The 15,716-nt window shown below is 40.2% G+C and overlaps 1 protein-coding gene across 1 annotated transcript; it reads left to right on the forward strand.

The window, feature by feature from the left end:
* The first annotated feature begins 2,496 nt into the window (after positions 1 to 2,496).
* mrc1a (mannose receptor, C type 1a) lies at positions 2,497 to 15,507 on the forward strand. The gene is made up of 30 exons (XM_034109081.2): positions 2,497 to 2,641; positions 2,742 to 3,143; positions 4,448 to 4,621; positions 5,106 to 5,261; positions 5,349 to 5,462; positions 5,588 to 5,728; positions 5,829 to 6,011; positions 6,359 to 6,516; positions 6,599 to 6,715; positions 6,809 to 6,924; positions 7,037 to 7,185; positions 7,530 to 7,729; positions 7,818 to 7,933; positions 8,030 to 8,108; positions 8,203 to 8,347; positions 8,451 to 8,489; positions 8,691 to 8,854; positions 8,958 to 9,019; positions 9,553 to 9,653; positions 9,757 to 9,896; positions 10,091 to 10,199; positions 10,299 to 10,471; positions 10,600 to 10,705; positions 10,832 to 11,067; positions 11,158 to 11,323; positions 11,410 to 11,562; positions 11,643 to 11,759; positions 14,491 to 14,649; positions 14,731 to 14,763; positions 14,861 to 15,507. Exons 1-30 carry the CDS (start codon positions 2,572 to 2,574, stop codon positions 15,091 to 15,093), a joined length of 4,311 nt encoding a protein of 1,436 aa, XP_033964972.1. The 5' UTR covers positions 2,497 to 2,571; the 3' UTR covers positions 15,094 to 15,507.
* The last annotated feature ends 209 nt before the right edge of the window (positions 15,508 to 15,716 follow it).

Raw genomic sequence — 15,716 nt, forward strand, 5'->3', positions numbered from 1 at the left:
TATTGGGCTATATAAATAAACATTGATTGATTGATTGATTGATTGATTGATTGATTGATCTCCTCCCACTGCTCTCGAGAGTAAGGCGTTTTCCCTCATGTACCTACAGTAACTATTAAACACATTCCAAAAGAAGAACTGTACATTAATTATCTTTAACCTAGGAATTGGTTAAAATATGAGAAACCTTTAAACTCTAAACTGAAGGATCTTGTTAATAAAATGTATGGAATGGAAAAAATAACTATGATAATTTGAAATCCAGTTCATACCTTTTGACGAAAGATTGGTGAGGTATACAACACAAAACATCCCGTTAGATGTGGTAATGTATGTATGTATGAGAATGAATAATTGATCTTTTAAGAATATAAACTATTCATAATTTTCTTAACTTTCTTCCAGAATTGTATGTATTTGTTGATTCTACTGTTATGTCTTAAGATTTTATACATAGAAACCCTGTTGACTGAGGAGTAAATGTCTAATGGATTCCTCTCTGTCTCCTCTGGAGATCCTTGGCCTCCATGATGACACTCACAGCCACGAAGACGAACACTATGCAGAAGGGAAGGACTATCTGTGGAGGATTCTGGGAATTATTGCTGGGATTTATGGCTTTTTCCTCATTGAAAGAATCCTTTCCTTTTTGGTTCCTTCTCAAGGCCATGTAAGTTTTGCAGCTTTTATCTTAGTAATAAAACAGATACTCAAACCATGGGGGGTGAAAGGAAAGGCGATGTTGATTTTCTTTATCTATCCAGAGGTGGAAGTTTTACAGTTTTCCATGAACATGCAAGTTTGTGGCGAGTCTGAACTTTTGCAGAGCTGGTTGTCGAGAAACGGTGGTATCATGACTTTCTTTTGTCCGCAGGGTCATAGTGACCTTCCCTTAGCTTGGAGCTAGACTGCAACGGCCAATCCCAGAGGGGCAAATCCATCTCCACCATACAGCTGGTGAGTCACAACACTGAACTGCTTTGTTTTTCTTTGTTTTTTTTATGAAATGTATCTGATAATAAACAACAAAATATTAGCTGGCAGGTCATATTAGCAGGCTAGCCCTTCAAAGTGCTTACAAGGAGCTAAAGCCTCAACTCATCAGAGTTTCCACACTTATAAATGGACACTGTCACCCTTGGTGTACATTCTAGAGTGCTCCGTGCAGAAACAACATGTATTCATACATCTAAATGACGTAAAGGGATAGTAGCCTTATATTTCATATGGGTTACAAATACAAAGTGTTTTTCTCTCAAAAAAACAAGAATCAGTTATGGTAACGGAGCTAAAGCATTGGTTAAATGTTGCGTTTACTGTGCTGTTCCACTGTGAAGTTATTAAGTCAATATATTTCGATTCGCCCTGATGATACACTACTCCCACACTACTCCTCCAACCAAGCATCAAGACAGCACTGAAGCACTTGTTCTAAACAGTGGAGTTCTGCTAGAGGGCTCTGTTGAAAAAAACAGTCAATTACATCACGATCCTAACAGCACACATACAGTATACAACACAGCACAAAATCAGATTTAAACAAGAAAAATGTATGTGAAATGCATCACTGCCACTAATCACATACAGTACATGTAAGATAGAATAAATCCATGTTTACATTTCAAAAACCGACTATACTTCATTTAAATCAATTGTCCTGTGTTGCTTTTCTATAACCGGCAATGGAGCGTGGTGTGGGAGGCAGTGAAGGAACAGTATGTAGGATGCGGGAGAATGAGAAGTATTGAATCATTCAGAAAGCACTTCATGATGTGTGCAATACACACTTGAACTCGAATGTTTCAGACACAGCCACTCACTATCGAACCATTTTGTTGCACCACTGCTGGGCATCCCTTCAGTTTGAGGCTAAAGTGGTCAGATCTCCACTCGCTTCCCCCAATAGGAAGCAGGATTTCCTCCTGTCCTCTCTTTCTACTGACTTGTATCATCCCGAAGCCCCCGCGGACCTGCAGGGGGCTACTATCCCATGAAAAACCCTCACATCAGCAAAGTGCTGCAAAAACCTAATTTAAACCTTGTTTACTATAGCACAGTAATATTTTGAAACCGGCACATTCCTGATCAGATGTGAAACTTCTTCAAAGCCAATCTCGCTGAGATTCACCTGCGCTCTTGCACATAATTATTACAGCTATTTATAGAAGATCAAAAATCTCAGTTAAAGGCAATTTATTGAACCTTAGAAAAGCCTGCTTGGATAAATTAATTCCCAAAGTCAATCATCGGGTTCCTCTTCTGCCTTTGATTTATTAATAATAGAATTATTGTCCCATCCTGACACTTGGTTATCTTGAAGCAATCACTGGTGACTTTCTGTTTCTTGTTCAAGAGATTGCTCGCTTCCTGCCTTCCTCTGCCAAAAAAATAAATCTGTGGAAGTTTGTGGAAAATGCTGTCGTTTGAACAATCTTGGCTAGCCATGTGACAGGATACCCATCAGTGTGATTAAGGGGGGTAACACCATGCCTCTGTGTCATTGTTGCTCCATGTCGCACACCTTAGCACACACCGGACCCCTTCTCTCATGACTGGAAAACTTTAAGGATAATGTTACCCTGTTTGAATGTTGCTGTGGTCCTCTGTCTCCTGCAAGTCCTCTGCATCACTGCAGACATAGGTACGTATTGATGACACATTTTTCCGTCTATTCAACTTAACTTTAATGAGAGTAATCTGATTGTAAATGAATTTGCTGATGTGGTTCTCTTGTCCTCCAGACAGTGGCACCTTCCTGATATTCAATGAGAACCACAACAAGTGCATGAAGGTGGAGAGTGCCACCTCCCTAACAGTGGCCAGATGTGATCCTCATGCCAAGGAGCAGCAGTTTCGTTGGGCCTCCGAATCACGCGTCCTCAGTCTGTCCCAAAAGCTCTGTATGGGGGCCACAGATATTAAAGACTGGGTGAAGGTGCTCCTCTTTGAATGTGATGAGAGCAATAAGCTACAACACTGGCAGTGCAAGAACGAGACCCTGTTTGGCCTACGAAACGAAGACCTGCACTTAAACTGGGGAAACCACAATGAGAGGAGCATAATGATCTACAAAGGCTCGGGGCTCTGGAGCCGCTGGAGGATATATGGCACCCAGAGTGACCTGTGTTCAAAGGGGTTTCAAGGTAGGAATTGTAGGGACACGATTGAGCTTAAAAACCCTAAATAGTGTATTATCTAATCTTTAGAAAGGTTCAAAGGGTGGTTACAAAAATATTTTACGTGGCCAGCTATTGGTCATGTCTACCATGTAGACAAGTAGTAATTTATAACTGTAGATCAAATTTAGATCTTAAATAAATGATAAGTAATTGTGAGTATCTAATGACTAATTTGGGATTTTCTTTTACCTCAGTCTTAACAAATTATTATCAAGAGTTCAATGCAAAAAACAGGCCTAAGTTTACAAAAAGGGCAGATTGTGGTCCTGATGCTCTATTTTTCTTGGTGTGGAAATAGCTATACAAAAAAATATACACTATGTACTTTAAGATAATAAATCTTAAATAAATAAAAAATAGTAGTGTTGCAACTGATGAGTGAGTGCATGAGACTAAACACCGATTTAAAAAGGATTTAATGACATAATATCTTAAGACTCCTGCTATCTTATTGTCTGGCATCCCATGATCGGGAACATGTTGCAGATTTCTGCAGACCGACTGAGGGTGATTAAACTAGCATCGATCTATCTATCTATCTATCTATCTATCTATCTATCTATCTATCTATCTATCTATCTATCTATCTATCTCTCAAATCAAATCAAGTTTTATTTATATAGCACATTTAAAAGCGATTTTTGGTTGAGCCAAAGTGTTGTACATGTAATAAAAACACATTACTACAATCACAATAAAAGACAATAATTTACAACAGAAATCTAAAAAACAAAAACACAGGGTCAGGTGTCATGCTCCGCTCTGACTTAAAGGCCAGGGAGAAGAACTGAGTCTTTAGTGAGGATTTAAAAACCCCTAGTGTCTGGGCCGACCTCACATGGTGTGTTCCAGAGCCTGGGGACAGCTGCTGCGAAGGCTCGGTGACCTCGGGTTTTGAGCCTGGTCTTGGGCACTATCAGCAACAGCTGGTCTATCTATCTATCTATCTATCTATCTATCTATCTATCTATCTATCTATCTATCTATCTATCTATCTATCTATCTATCTATCTATCTATCTATCTCTAGAACTGCAGCGGGGGTAGATGGGCAGCCAACTAGTGAAACTTAATTATGTTAATCATAGGAAATGCATCATAATTTGTACCCTATCCTTTATATAAGCATAACGCTAAACCTCGTCCTTGTCCAAAATGTCAATCCTGTCCACATATTCAAGTATGGAAGGATTTACTGTTTTTTTGCATTTTTTTTATTTTCTAAACACATTTTTGATCATCTTTTCTTCATGATCTGTGTCTCCTCAGAGGTTTTCACAATAGGGGGCAATGCCTTCGGAGGCCCCTGTCAGTTCCCATTTAGTTTTCAGGAGAAGTGGTACGCTGAGTGCACAAAGGACGGTCGCTCAGACGGACAGCTGTGGTGTGCAACAGAGAGAGATTACGATAAGGCGAAGAAGTGGGGCTTTTGTCCCAGTCAAGGTAAGAAACATCTATAATAGTAATCGGTACTGAAAACACCTTGTCAAATTATTTTCATTAAGCTGGTTATGAAACGATGCAGAATCACCTTGTTTGTCTTGAAAGTGTTATCATGGACGAGGTTAATGCTGACAGGTCTGGTTTCTGCCAACCCCCCCCCAAATCCCCCAGCAGAACAACACAACCACTTCTTGTCATGAGTTGTCAACACAGCACTGTCTTCACTTTCCTCTTGTCACAGGCCAATCCTAAAAGCTGCTCATCATCCGGGGCAGGAAAGGGACATTGAAAACAAAGCTCCCTTTAACTATTGTTTGTATAAAGCACAGCCATAGTCTAGAAGAGGGAAGATATTTCTCATTGATCTTTTTTCAGTTGTGAGATGCTTGTTATATCTAAAATCCATTCAGATCAGCAGGCATTACACTACATGGATTAAATCCTTTCCTGTTGTTTGACCATTTGTGTCTATATTATAATGCAGCATCCTCAGGTTGGGACACTGACCCGGTCACAGGGGTTCAGTATCAGAGGAACGCACAGTCAGTGCTGACCTGGAGTCAGGCCAGGAAAAGCTGCCAGCAGCAGGGAGCTGACCTCCTCAGCATTGTAGAGCTGCATGAGCAGTCATACATTTCAGGTACAAAGTCAGTCTTTTGTCAATTACAAATACTACTCAATGTTACAATTTCTAAGTCTTTTCATTTTCATTTATGTTTTGACGCAGGGTTGACAAACAACTTGGGAACATCTCTGTGGATTGGATTGAACAGCTTGGATTTTGAGAGTGGATGGCAGTGGAGCAACGGAAACCCCTTCAGATATTTAAACTGGGCTCCAGGTCAGTGAAGATATACAAATCTGTGCAGAATATAATCATATGAGGAGCTGGATAAATGCTCCCATGAATTTTCAAATACATTTCACATGTCAAATATATAATACATGGATTGATGTTTCCAATAGGTCACCCTTCGTCAGAGCCCGGGCTCACCTGTGCGACCCTAAATGCTGCAAAAGCGTCAAAATGGGAGAGCAGCGCCTGCACCAAGAAACTTGGTTATATTTGTCGGAAGGGAAACTCTACCAGCCTGCCTCCACCGCCAGGTAAATCAATAGCCTAATTCCAATTCATCAAAATCTGACTTGTGGAGTCTTCATGTTGCAACCTACTTTGTTCTCATGTTCTATGTATGTCTATCTACAGTCAAAAACCAGCCCAGCTTCTGCCCGAGTCACTGGGTGCCATATGCAGGAAACTGTTACTACCTGCAGAGGACTAAGAAGATGTGGAGGGAGGCTTTGGATGCGTGTCACAAAGAGGGGGGAGATCTGGCCAGCATCAGCAATATAGAAGAGCAGAGCTTCGTAATATCTCAATCTGGATATTGTAAGTGTACATAATGCATTTTTCCAGGGATTTCTTGGTTTTAACACCAATCCTATATGCAAAAATAATTGATGTTGATATGATTGATCATAGAACTTTTACCTTTTTTAAGTAATTGTTTGTACATATTGGTTTAATTCACTTTCCTGCCAACAATTAGGAGAGAGCATCAGCACCGTAGCCTACATGGCCTTAGACAGCAGCTCATTGCTGTCCCTATTATCCAACTGTGTGCAAGAAAACAAATAAACATATTTCTCCAAATATCTGACTATTACGATTATAATAATCAAATGCAAGAAACTGTACTCTATCCACACATTCATATCTCCATGTATAACCCTTAGTGCCAACAGATGAGCTTTGGATTGGCCTCAATGATCAGAAGAACCAGCTGCTGTTTGAATGGTCCGATCACTCCCACGTTACCTTCACCCAGTGGCAGACTGGGGAGCCATCTCATGCCACCAACCTACAAGAAGACTGTGTCCTCATCAGAGGAAAGGTATTCTAAGCATGCAAAGCGTGATCATTGCAATGATAATAGGAAAAGTGCTGTTCTTAAACACTGCATGTGGTTAATACAGGACGGGAGGTGGGCTGACCACTCATGTGAGAAGGCGTATGGATACATCTGTAAGAGTAAGGCCTCGACTAAACCAGCTGAAGGCGCCCAAGAGGAAGCCAACCCAGGATGCAAACTTGTGAGTGCTGTCTTTTCCTTTGAAATAGTTTAATTAAACAACACTGTATTTATCAGATTTATCTTAATGTGATTTTTTTTTGATTACCTCAAGGGCTCAATCAGGTTTGGTTCTTATTGTTACAACATTGGATCTGAGTCAAAAACCTTTGATGAGGCACAGCGGGCATGCTCAGAGACTGACGCTCACATGGTGGATGTGACTGATAGGTACATTTTTATGTTAATGTGAACTTTCCAACGATAAATATCAGGCTTCATTTTTAAACCCATATACATATCATTAATCTCACCTTTCTGCCTTTCCTATGTCTTCATGCAGATATGAGAATGCCTTCTTGGTCAGTCTGGTGGGTTTGAGACCAGAGAAGTATTTCTGGACAGGTTTATCGAACACAGCCAACATTAACACTTTCTCGTTGACCACCAAAAGAAAAGTCACATTTACTCATTTCAATGTGGGCATGCCAGGTACAGCACACTTCTAACCATTTCAAAATCGATTGATGTATGTGCTGTTTATGATTAAATAAAATGTTGATTGGATTCGAAGAGTTATCTGGCACTATGTTGAATGTATGGCTAATAAGCTAATGTTATTATGCTACAGTAATGTGATAAAATGGTAAACATTATGCTAAACCTCAACGGGTTAACACTCTCATTGTGTGCATGTTAGCATGCTGATGTTAGCATTAACTTAATTTCTCTACTCTAAAACACCTTCCTAATGATTGTTATTTATTGTGATCATTACACGTTTGAGCTAAGTGTATCTATATTTGTCCCATTCTCTTTGGTGTGTTTAATAAAAGACAGACACCAAGGATGCGTCGCAATGACAACTGGCATTTTTGCTGGATTATGGGATGTTGTCAGCTGCAGCAACAAGGAGAAGTATGTCTGTAAGAAACTAGCAGAAGGGGTACCTGTGACAACAGTCGCACCTACTACCCCCGCCCTCAGCTGTGATGCTGGCTGGACCCCCGTGGGCCAGAGGAATTTCTGCTACAAAGTAGGTGTACAAACTGAAGTAATCTGGGAAACTGGTGCAATTTTAAGTTCATAAAACTCAAGGTATTTTCTCTTTCACTCATAAAAAGCTTTACAAAAACACAGAGGAACGTAAGAAGACTTGGCAGGAAGCTCTGGACTTCTGTAAGGCCATTGGTGGGGACCTGATGAGCATACACAGTATGGAGGACATGAGCAACGCTCAGTATGTTAACCTAACAGCTTTTTTATGTCAAAATATATATTATGGTAGTCAAACATTCAACTAATCAGTAATGATGTTGTTTCTGTTGTCATAAAGGTTTCGTTCCGCTGAGGGAGCCTGGATCGGCCTCAGTCTAGGTACCAATGCAGGTTTTGGATGGAGTGATGGATCGTCTGTATGTAGACTTCATTGTTCTCATTATAAGCCTTTTTCAACCTTATTACCAACCCTCACCCAATTATTGTGTATTTCCAATATGTGTGTACTAGTTGGAATTTGAGAACTGGTCCTTTGGGGAACCAAATAACCACAATGATGATGAACACTGTGTAGAAGTCTACTCTTACTACGGACGGCACTGGAATGATCGGCAGTGTGAGTCCAACAGTGACTGGATCTGCCAGATACGCAGAGGTAACTCCGACACGTCTCATTATGGACATGCAATTTCTGTCCAAAGTAGTTAAGTAGAGCTTTGCCCTCCTTAAGATCTTCATCCAGCTTCTTGTATTTTCAGGTGTGACTCCGAAACCGGAGCCTGTCAAATTGACACAAGGTACATTTTTAAGTTCGGGCCTTTTTACTGAAAACGTTTCACTTTGTTGTTCTTGACATTTTTGGCCTTTAGTAGAATATCTAAAACTCTAGCTCCTAGCATGGCTGTAAACTGTTACGTTCATATCAAATCTGGGCCTCATTTATTTGAAAGCCATGCTTCCCATCAATCCCTTATGAAATGGTTGTGTTCCCTTTACAGTATACAACATCACAGAAGATGGCTGGATTATCTACAATGACACACAGTATTTAATCAACAATGATAATCTCGACATGGAAGCTGCTCGAGCCTTCTGCAAGAAGGGTTTTGGAGATCTTGCAGTCATCACAGGGGAGAGTGAGAGGAAGTTCCTTTGGAAACAGGCAAGAAAAACATAAAACCAACGATCCAATGTGGTGGCAAAATGAGTGAGAACCGTGTCTTACCATTTTGAATTTAGCCATAAAGTCTCTTACCTTCCAACAGGTACCAAAAACCTCAGGACAGTTCTACATTGGCTTGACAGTGAATTTGGACAAATCATTCAGGTAAATAAAACTACTGTATTTCGTCTCGTTGGATTACTAGTGTAGGTATATTGGGTACTTCCCATGTGTGGGGAAAACTTCTGTGTAGCAATGCAGGAGGAGTCACCGTCTCAAAAGGAGACACGGGGAGAGCTGGAGCTTTGCTGTCAAACACTGATGGTTTATTTAGGAGCTTCGGCCGGAGAATTCACAAAACAAGTCAAAGAGTCAGAGCTTCTGACTTCACGGTAGAGTTGCCACGTCAATTCTGAAGAACTCTACCCCAGACCCATGTATTTAGCTAGTTCAGAGAGAATAATCAACATTGTGCATAACAAGATAGAATCATAACACCTCTATCAGCTGACACCAACAGGCAGGAACAGGGAGACAGAACACTGAGAGCACAGCAGCCAAGGTTACAGGTGCGTGTGCTCAGTCAGGACAGTTTAACCTGATACAAAAGTTAGGGTCAAAGTTATGGGCCTTGGAAAAGATTTCCCCAACACCATGCAATGTTTTCAAGTGACTCACTTCTTGTCTCTCCATTTCAGCTGGATTGATAGCTCCCCTGTATCATACACTGCATGGGAACAGAATGAGCCCAACTTTTCTAATAATGATGAAAACTGTGTGACTTTATACAGTAGCATGGGTGAGTCAAACAATCCATACAGCTGTTTCATAAATATAATCTAACCTGACCTAATAATTCATGTATTTGTATTTATTGTTCTCTGTACATTCTGCACATATAGGGTACTGGAATGATATTAACTGTGGCGTGGAGCTACCTTCTATTTGCAAAAGAAGCAGTAACTTTATTAATACAACGATGGCCCCAACCACTATTCCTAAGGGAGGATGTTCACCAGAGTGGCTAGCTTTCCAAGGAAGGGTAATTCGATTTAACTGCTTAAAACACAGATATTAATACTTTATATTTACACGTATTTCCTCTCAATTTCAGGATGTGATTTAGGTGACTCAGATGTACTTTGTTTTCCGTTAAATGTGTTTCCATCTTCTGACAAAGCTTGAATGGACACTTGTTGTTCTAACTTATAGTGATAATTCATCTTGTTTACACAGTGCTATAAGTTAGTTGTGGGGAGTGACAGGAAGGATTGGCAGGAAGCCAGGACATACTGTGTTAACCAGGGAGGAAATCTGGTTTCTATCACCAATGATAGAGAGCAAGGTGAGTGTGTTCCTTGTGGTTGTCGTGTCATTGTGTTGTGATGTATGTATAACACAGTTTGAAGGAGTTGGAGATGAATTGTGTCTTTTTTATTTCTAGCATTCCTGACAACACAGATGCTGAGATACAATGAGGACTTCTGGATTGGCATGAATGATATCAACTGGGAGATGCGCTTTTATTGGACGGACGGCAAAGGCATTTCATACACCAACTGGGCAAAAGGGCATCCAACAACATTGCCTGAAGGACGATTCACATTTATGGACGAGGTTATTTCAACTCCATAACATTATCCCAACAACATTGTTTCTGTATTTTAATTCAACAAAGTGATGGTCATATGCTCATCTCACAAAAATTGAAAGGCCTAACAAATGTACCTTTTTCTGCCTGATAGACATTTGACTGTGTAATTATGGTGGGCAGCATCTCCAAAATAACAGGATCCTGGAAGGTGGAAGACTGTCAAGCAAAAAAAAGCTTCATCTGTAAAAGAAACATTGGTGAGTAAAATGTTAGTAAAGTCACATTATCATAAATAAACTAAACCAATGGTCAAGCATTGTGTATATGCAAACTGGGGACAACATCAATTTTGAACGTATTGTTTTTTTCCCTTTTGTAAAAAGACTCTCAGATCGCAGTCGCAGCCACAACTGTGTTACCAAAGGCTTTCTACAAACTTGGCAATGACTCCTACAAAGTGGTTGGGGGCGAGAAGATGAGATGGGATGAGGCGAGGAGGCAGTGCCAAGCCGACGATGCTGATCTGGCCAGTATCCTGAATCCTGTCATTCAGGCGTACATCACACTGCAGGTTTCCAAGCTCAAGGAGCCTGTGTGGATCGGCCTCAACAGCAATGTGGTAAAGGGGCACCACCATTTCAAAAATAATTTCAAACCGAGACCTTTAAGCTCTCGATGCATTTTCACTAATTCAACTTTTCTTTTCCAGACTGATGGGCGGTTCAAGTGGGTCGATAACTGGATGATGTCATATACCAAATGGGGCACAAATGAGCCTATAAACAACTTTGCGTGTGTGTACATAGACGTGGACAAAACATGGAAGACTGCACCGTGTACCAACACGTACTTCTCCCTTTGCAAGAGGTCACCAGGTCAGATAATCCCCTCGTTAGTTATCTTGCAATATATACTATACAGAACACTTGGTAACCAATGCAATCCCCTATTTCCTTTTTAGATATAGCACCAACTGAGCCCCCACAACTTCCCGGCAACTGTCCAGAAACAAAGAAACAAAAACCCTGGATACCTTTCAGAGGCCATTGTTATTCCTTCCTCAACTCAGTGACGGACAGCTGGGCCCATGCCTCCGTTGAATGTCTGAAAATGGGTATGTTCTGAAGCATTTTCAATGATAAATCACAAAGTTCATGTTTAAACAAATCTTTATAGTATGCTAATGTTCACTAGGTGCTTCTCTGGTGAGTATTGAGGACCACCAGGAGGCTTTGTTCATACAACAGTACTTGGAGCTCCTGCACGACGATGCCAGGTCCTTCTGGATCGGCCTCTTCAAGAGTCATGAAGGTAAGCAGGTCTTTCAACACCTTTTTCCAAAACATTTAAAGATGTATAGCACTGTCCAATTTGACTCTTATCTAGTTCCTGTTGCTGGAATGCAAGCTGGCCATTGTTAGCGAAGCAAACCGACTGGTTTCATTGATTCCTAGCTAGTCATCATAAGATGTAGTAATGGTAATACTCATTACCTGGAGAGGTCGGGAGATATACATCTGTAAAACATTACATTTCTTCGTAAAAAGCTGTGGCGCTAACATCAGCAGAGCAGACTACAGTTCATCATTAACTAACAAAAACATTTATATTGTACATTACGCTAGCTACTGAAGGTGTACACATGCCACTATTGAGTTTTAATTATTGTAGCAGTGAATTAAGACCTACCATAGAAGCAAAGCACTGTTGCTCCTTAATTATATTTGAAGACTTTGTGGATTGTGATTATCTGTGTCTTGATTTTTTGTGATTCTGGGCGCTATGCTAGCTCCAACAGCTTGACAGCAGCAGCTAACAACAAAGTAGCCTGGCTCAGTGTAGGGTCAATTACAAACTGCAGAGTACGCTACACTATAGGCAAGGCAAGGCAAGGCAAGGCAAGGCAAGGCAAGGCAAGGCAAGGCAAGGCAAGGCAAGGCAAGGCAAGGCAAGGCAAGGCAAGACAAGGCAAGGCAAGGCAAGACAAGGCAAGGCAAGGCAAGGCAAGGCAAGGCAAGTTTATTTATATAGCACTTTTCGACGCAGGGTAATTCAAAGTGCTTTACAAAAAAGAAATGAAAGACATTAAGCATTAAAAAAGAAAAGCTAATAAAATAAACATTAAGGAAAAATACATGGATAAAAGTTACAGTGCAGTCTAAAATATGAATAGTTCAATTAAACATTACAAGAAAAAGTACATGGATAAAAGTTACAGTGCTAATAAAATAAACATTAAGGGAAAATACATGGATAAAAGTTACAGTGCAGTCTAAAATATGATTTAATTTAGACAGACTTTCTTCACCATATTTTGCTCGCATGACATCCACAATCGGACCCTCAGGAGGCTGTACACACCCCCTCCCCTGCTTTGCTTCCATAACAAAGTCTTTAAAGTGTTACCAAAACACTCCGTGTTACCAAAACACTATTTTTCATCCGTCGATGCCAGATATTCCAAATATCTCTGCTTTCGAGCAGTCCCTCTCATAAATGTCATGGAGTTTAATTACGTTTAGAAAAAGTACATGGATAAAAGTTACAGTGCAGTTTAAGATATGAAAAGTTCAATTAAAAGCAGCGACAAAAAGAAAAGTCTTCAGCCTGGATTTAAAAGTAGTATATAGCATACATGCCAACCGTTCCAAATCCAAAAGAGGTAGGTTTGCGCGCGGCAAATGTGCACGCCCAAATTAGGTTATCAGAAGAAATGGAATCCCAGTAATTACAATTATATGTTATAATGCATATTTTGATGCGGGAGGGGGGGGGGGGTTGTGCTAGTGAATTGTCAAAGGGGAGAGCCTCGCTGCGGGAAGACGGTGGGCCGTTTAAAAACAGTCGTTTAAAAACAGCCGTCAGCGAACGGACCCGAAGTGGACCGATTGAGGTGGGCCGAGTGGCTTGAAGAAAACAGAATCATATAAGTACATCAGGTTTCATAGAGCTAAAACATTTCAAGTGCTACTCAACTGGCTTTAGATAAGCCAGTCCTTGTATTAGTATATAAGTGCTTTGTTAGCTATTCTTTGTTAGTAATTCTATCGCTCGAGGTGGAGTCGAAAGAGAGTTTTCAGTCTGCGCCGGAAGGTGTGTAAGCTATCTGCTGTCCTGATTTCAATGGGGAGCTCATTCCGATTCCACTACAAGGCTATCGTTCGACTCCTTCTGGATTCAAAGCCTTGATTATAAGTCTCATCGTTTCTTGTGAAACAACAAATCCCCTTTGAACAGCTCGTAGATGTAACCAACGATAGCCTTGTAGTCGGCCAGAACCAGCCATTTCCTCCTGCAGAAAGAAGACGATCTCCTCCAAGTCCGTTTGGTTCTTCTTAATAATAGACATAGTTTCTTGCACAACCTTTTCACAGTTCTAATACTTATGATAATCTGATGCTGATGTGCCAAAAGATTAAGTATTTCGTTATTTGAGAAACCTAAGTAGTACTGCTTCACAAGATGCTCTACATTCCTCATTTTATTGCAGGACGTTGCTGTTGTCTCCTTCTCAAGTCACTTATGAAACTACGACTTTAATCTCGTAATTATGACTTTATTCTCGTAACATTACGACTTTATTCTCGTAATATTACGACTTTATTCTCGTATTATTACGACTTTATTCTCGAAATCTCTCTGTTTTTTTTTTCTATGTGTGGCCCTATAAATACTCCGTCGTAATGATGGGATCACAGACACGCTGCAAACGGTTTCCGCTAAAAGTCGAGTCCAGTGTCTATGGAGTGTCATTTTAAATTTTTTATAATTTGGGAAGATTGAAAATCGGTAGGGAAAGCCAGCTAAATCGGTAGGCGGTAGAAACATGTCAAAAGCGGTAGACTACCGCCCAAATCGGTAGGGTTGGCAGGTAGGCCTATGCTATAGATATTTAGAAATAAAATGAAAATTCACTGATAAAGAAGTAACATCACTATAGACTTAATATGATTAGACCCTTCATTAAGCACATTTGTATTCATAGCTAGGGTGTTTGTAAATTGTGGCTAGCCTCAACAGCTAACAAGCTTCCTTGTGTCAGGTGAGTGGATGTGGATCGATAACAGTGTTGTGGACTACGTCAACTGGAAAAAAGGGATGCCAAAGTCAGATTTATGTGTGGACATCGACACTGAAAGTGGACAGTGGAGTACAACCAACTGCAGAAGATACAAGACATACATCTGCAAAACAGCCAAAGGTACATTTAATCTATCGTACAGCAGTTTTATTCTGACCCGTAGTCACTTGCAACATTGATAATGTATTCTCTTTTTTACAGTTATTACACCTACCGAAAAGCCACCCTCTATTGGTAAGTCATATGACGTATATGTACAGTATATTGAATAGGCCTATAAGGTTTTCAAATTCTGTCTCAATGTTAATAATCCTGTGTTTTTCCTCCTCAGCGAAAGTGGTTAAACAAGCTTCTCATGGTTCCGCTGGCATCACTATTGCTGTGGTGTTGGTTGTAATCGCTGTAGTTGGACTCGGTGCCTTCTTCGCCTTCCGTAAACAGATACACATCCCAGTCTTGACAGAAAGCACTTTTGACAACAAGCTGTACTTGAACAATCCAATCCGAGCGCCTGTAGACACCAAGGGTCTGGTGGACAACATCGAGCAGAATGAACAAGCTTAGAAAGGCATGATCTGTAGTAATCCCCACTTTGACAATGATATGATTATGCTTTCATGTTTAAGATTACTGTAACTAGGAACTTAATCTCAAGAGGACTGGATGAATGATAATGATTCCTCACTATTATATAATAATGCATACAAGCACTGGCACAGCACTACGTGAAATAGATATAATATAAGTGAAAGATCTATTACAAATTTTACATGATTGTGATTTGTGAAATGTGTACAGTTTATTTTTGACTTTTACCAATTAAGATAATCAAGAACATTTGTAGACCAAACGCCAGTTTAAGATAAACACTTCAAAATGTGATAATGCAATTATCACATTTTTCTCCACTGTTTCTTCATTGGCTTACAATATTGTAAATAGATGCTGTATAAAATAAATGAAATGTATACAACTGAATTATCTGTCTTTTCTTTCCAAAACCTGCTAACATGCTAATGTTCAGCAGGTTTAATGTTATCCATCACACGAAAGTGAGTAGGATTCATCCATCCAATAATTGTTGACATATTTCAGTCTTGATTAGGGTGATGGACTGAACGACTAACTGACAGAACCATGTTAGCACCTCTAGTGATGCTGCTAGCATGGCTATACATCTCAAATAT

Source organism: Pseudochaenichthys georgianus, chromosome 20 (assembly GCF_902827115.2).
Source record: "Pseudochaenichthys georgianus chromosome 20, fPseGeo1.2, whole genome shotgun sequence".
NCBI classification, from domain to species: domain Eukaryota; kingdom Metazoa; phylum Chordata; class Actinopteri; order Perciformes; family Channichthyidae; genus Pseudochaenichthys; species Pseudochaenichthys georgianus.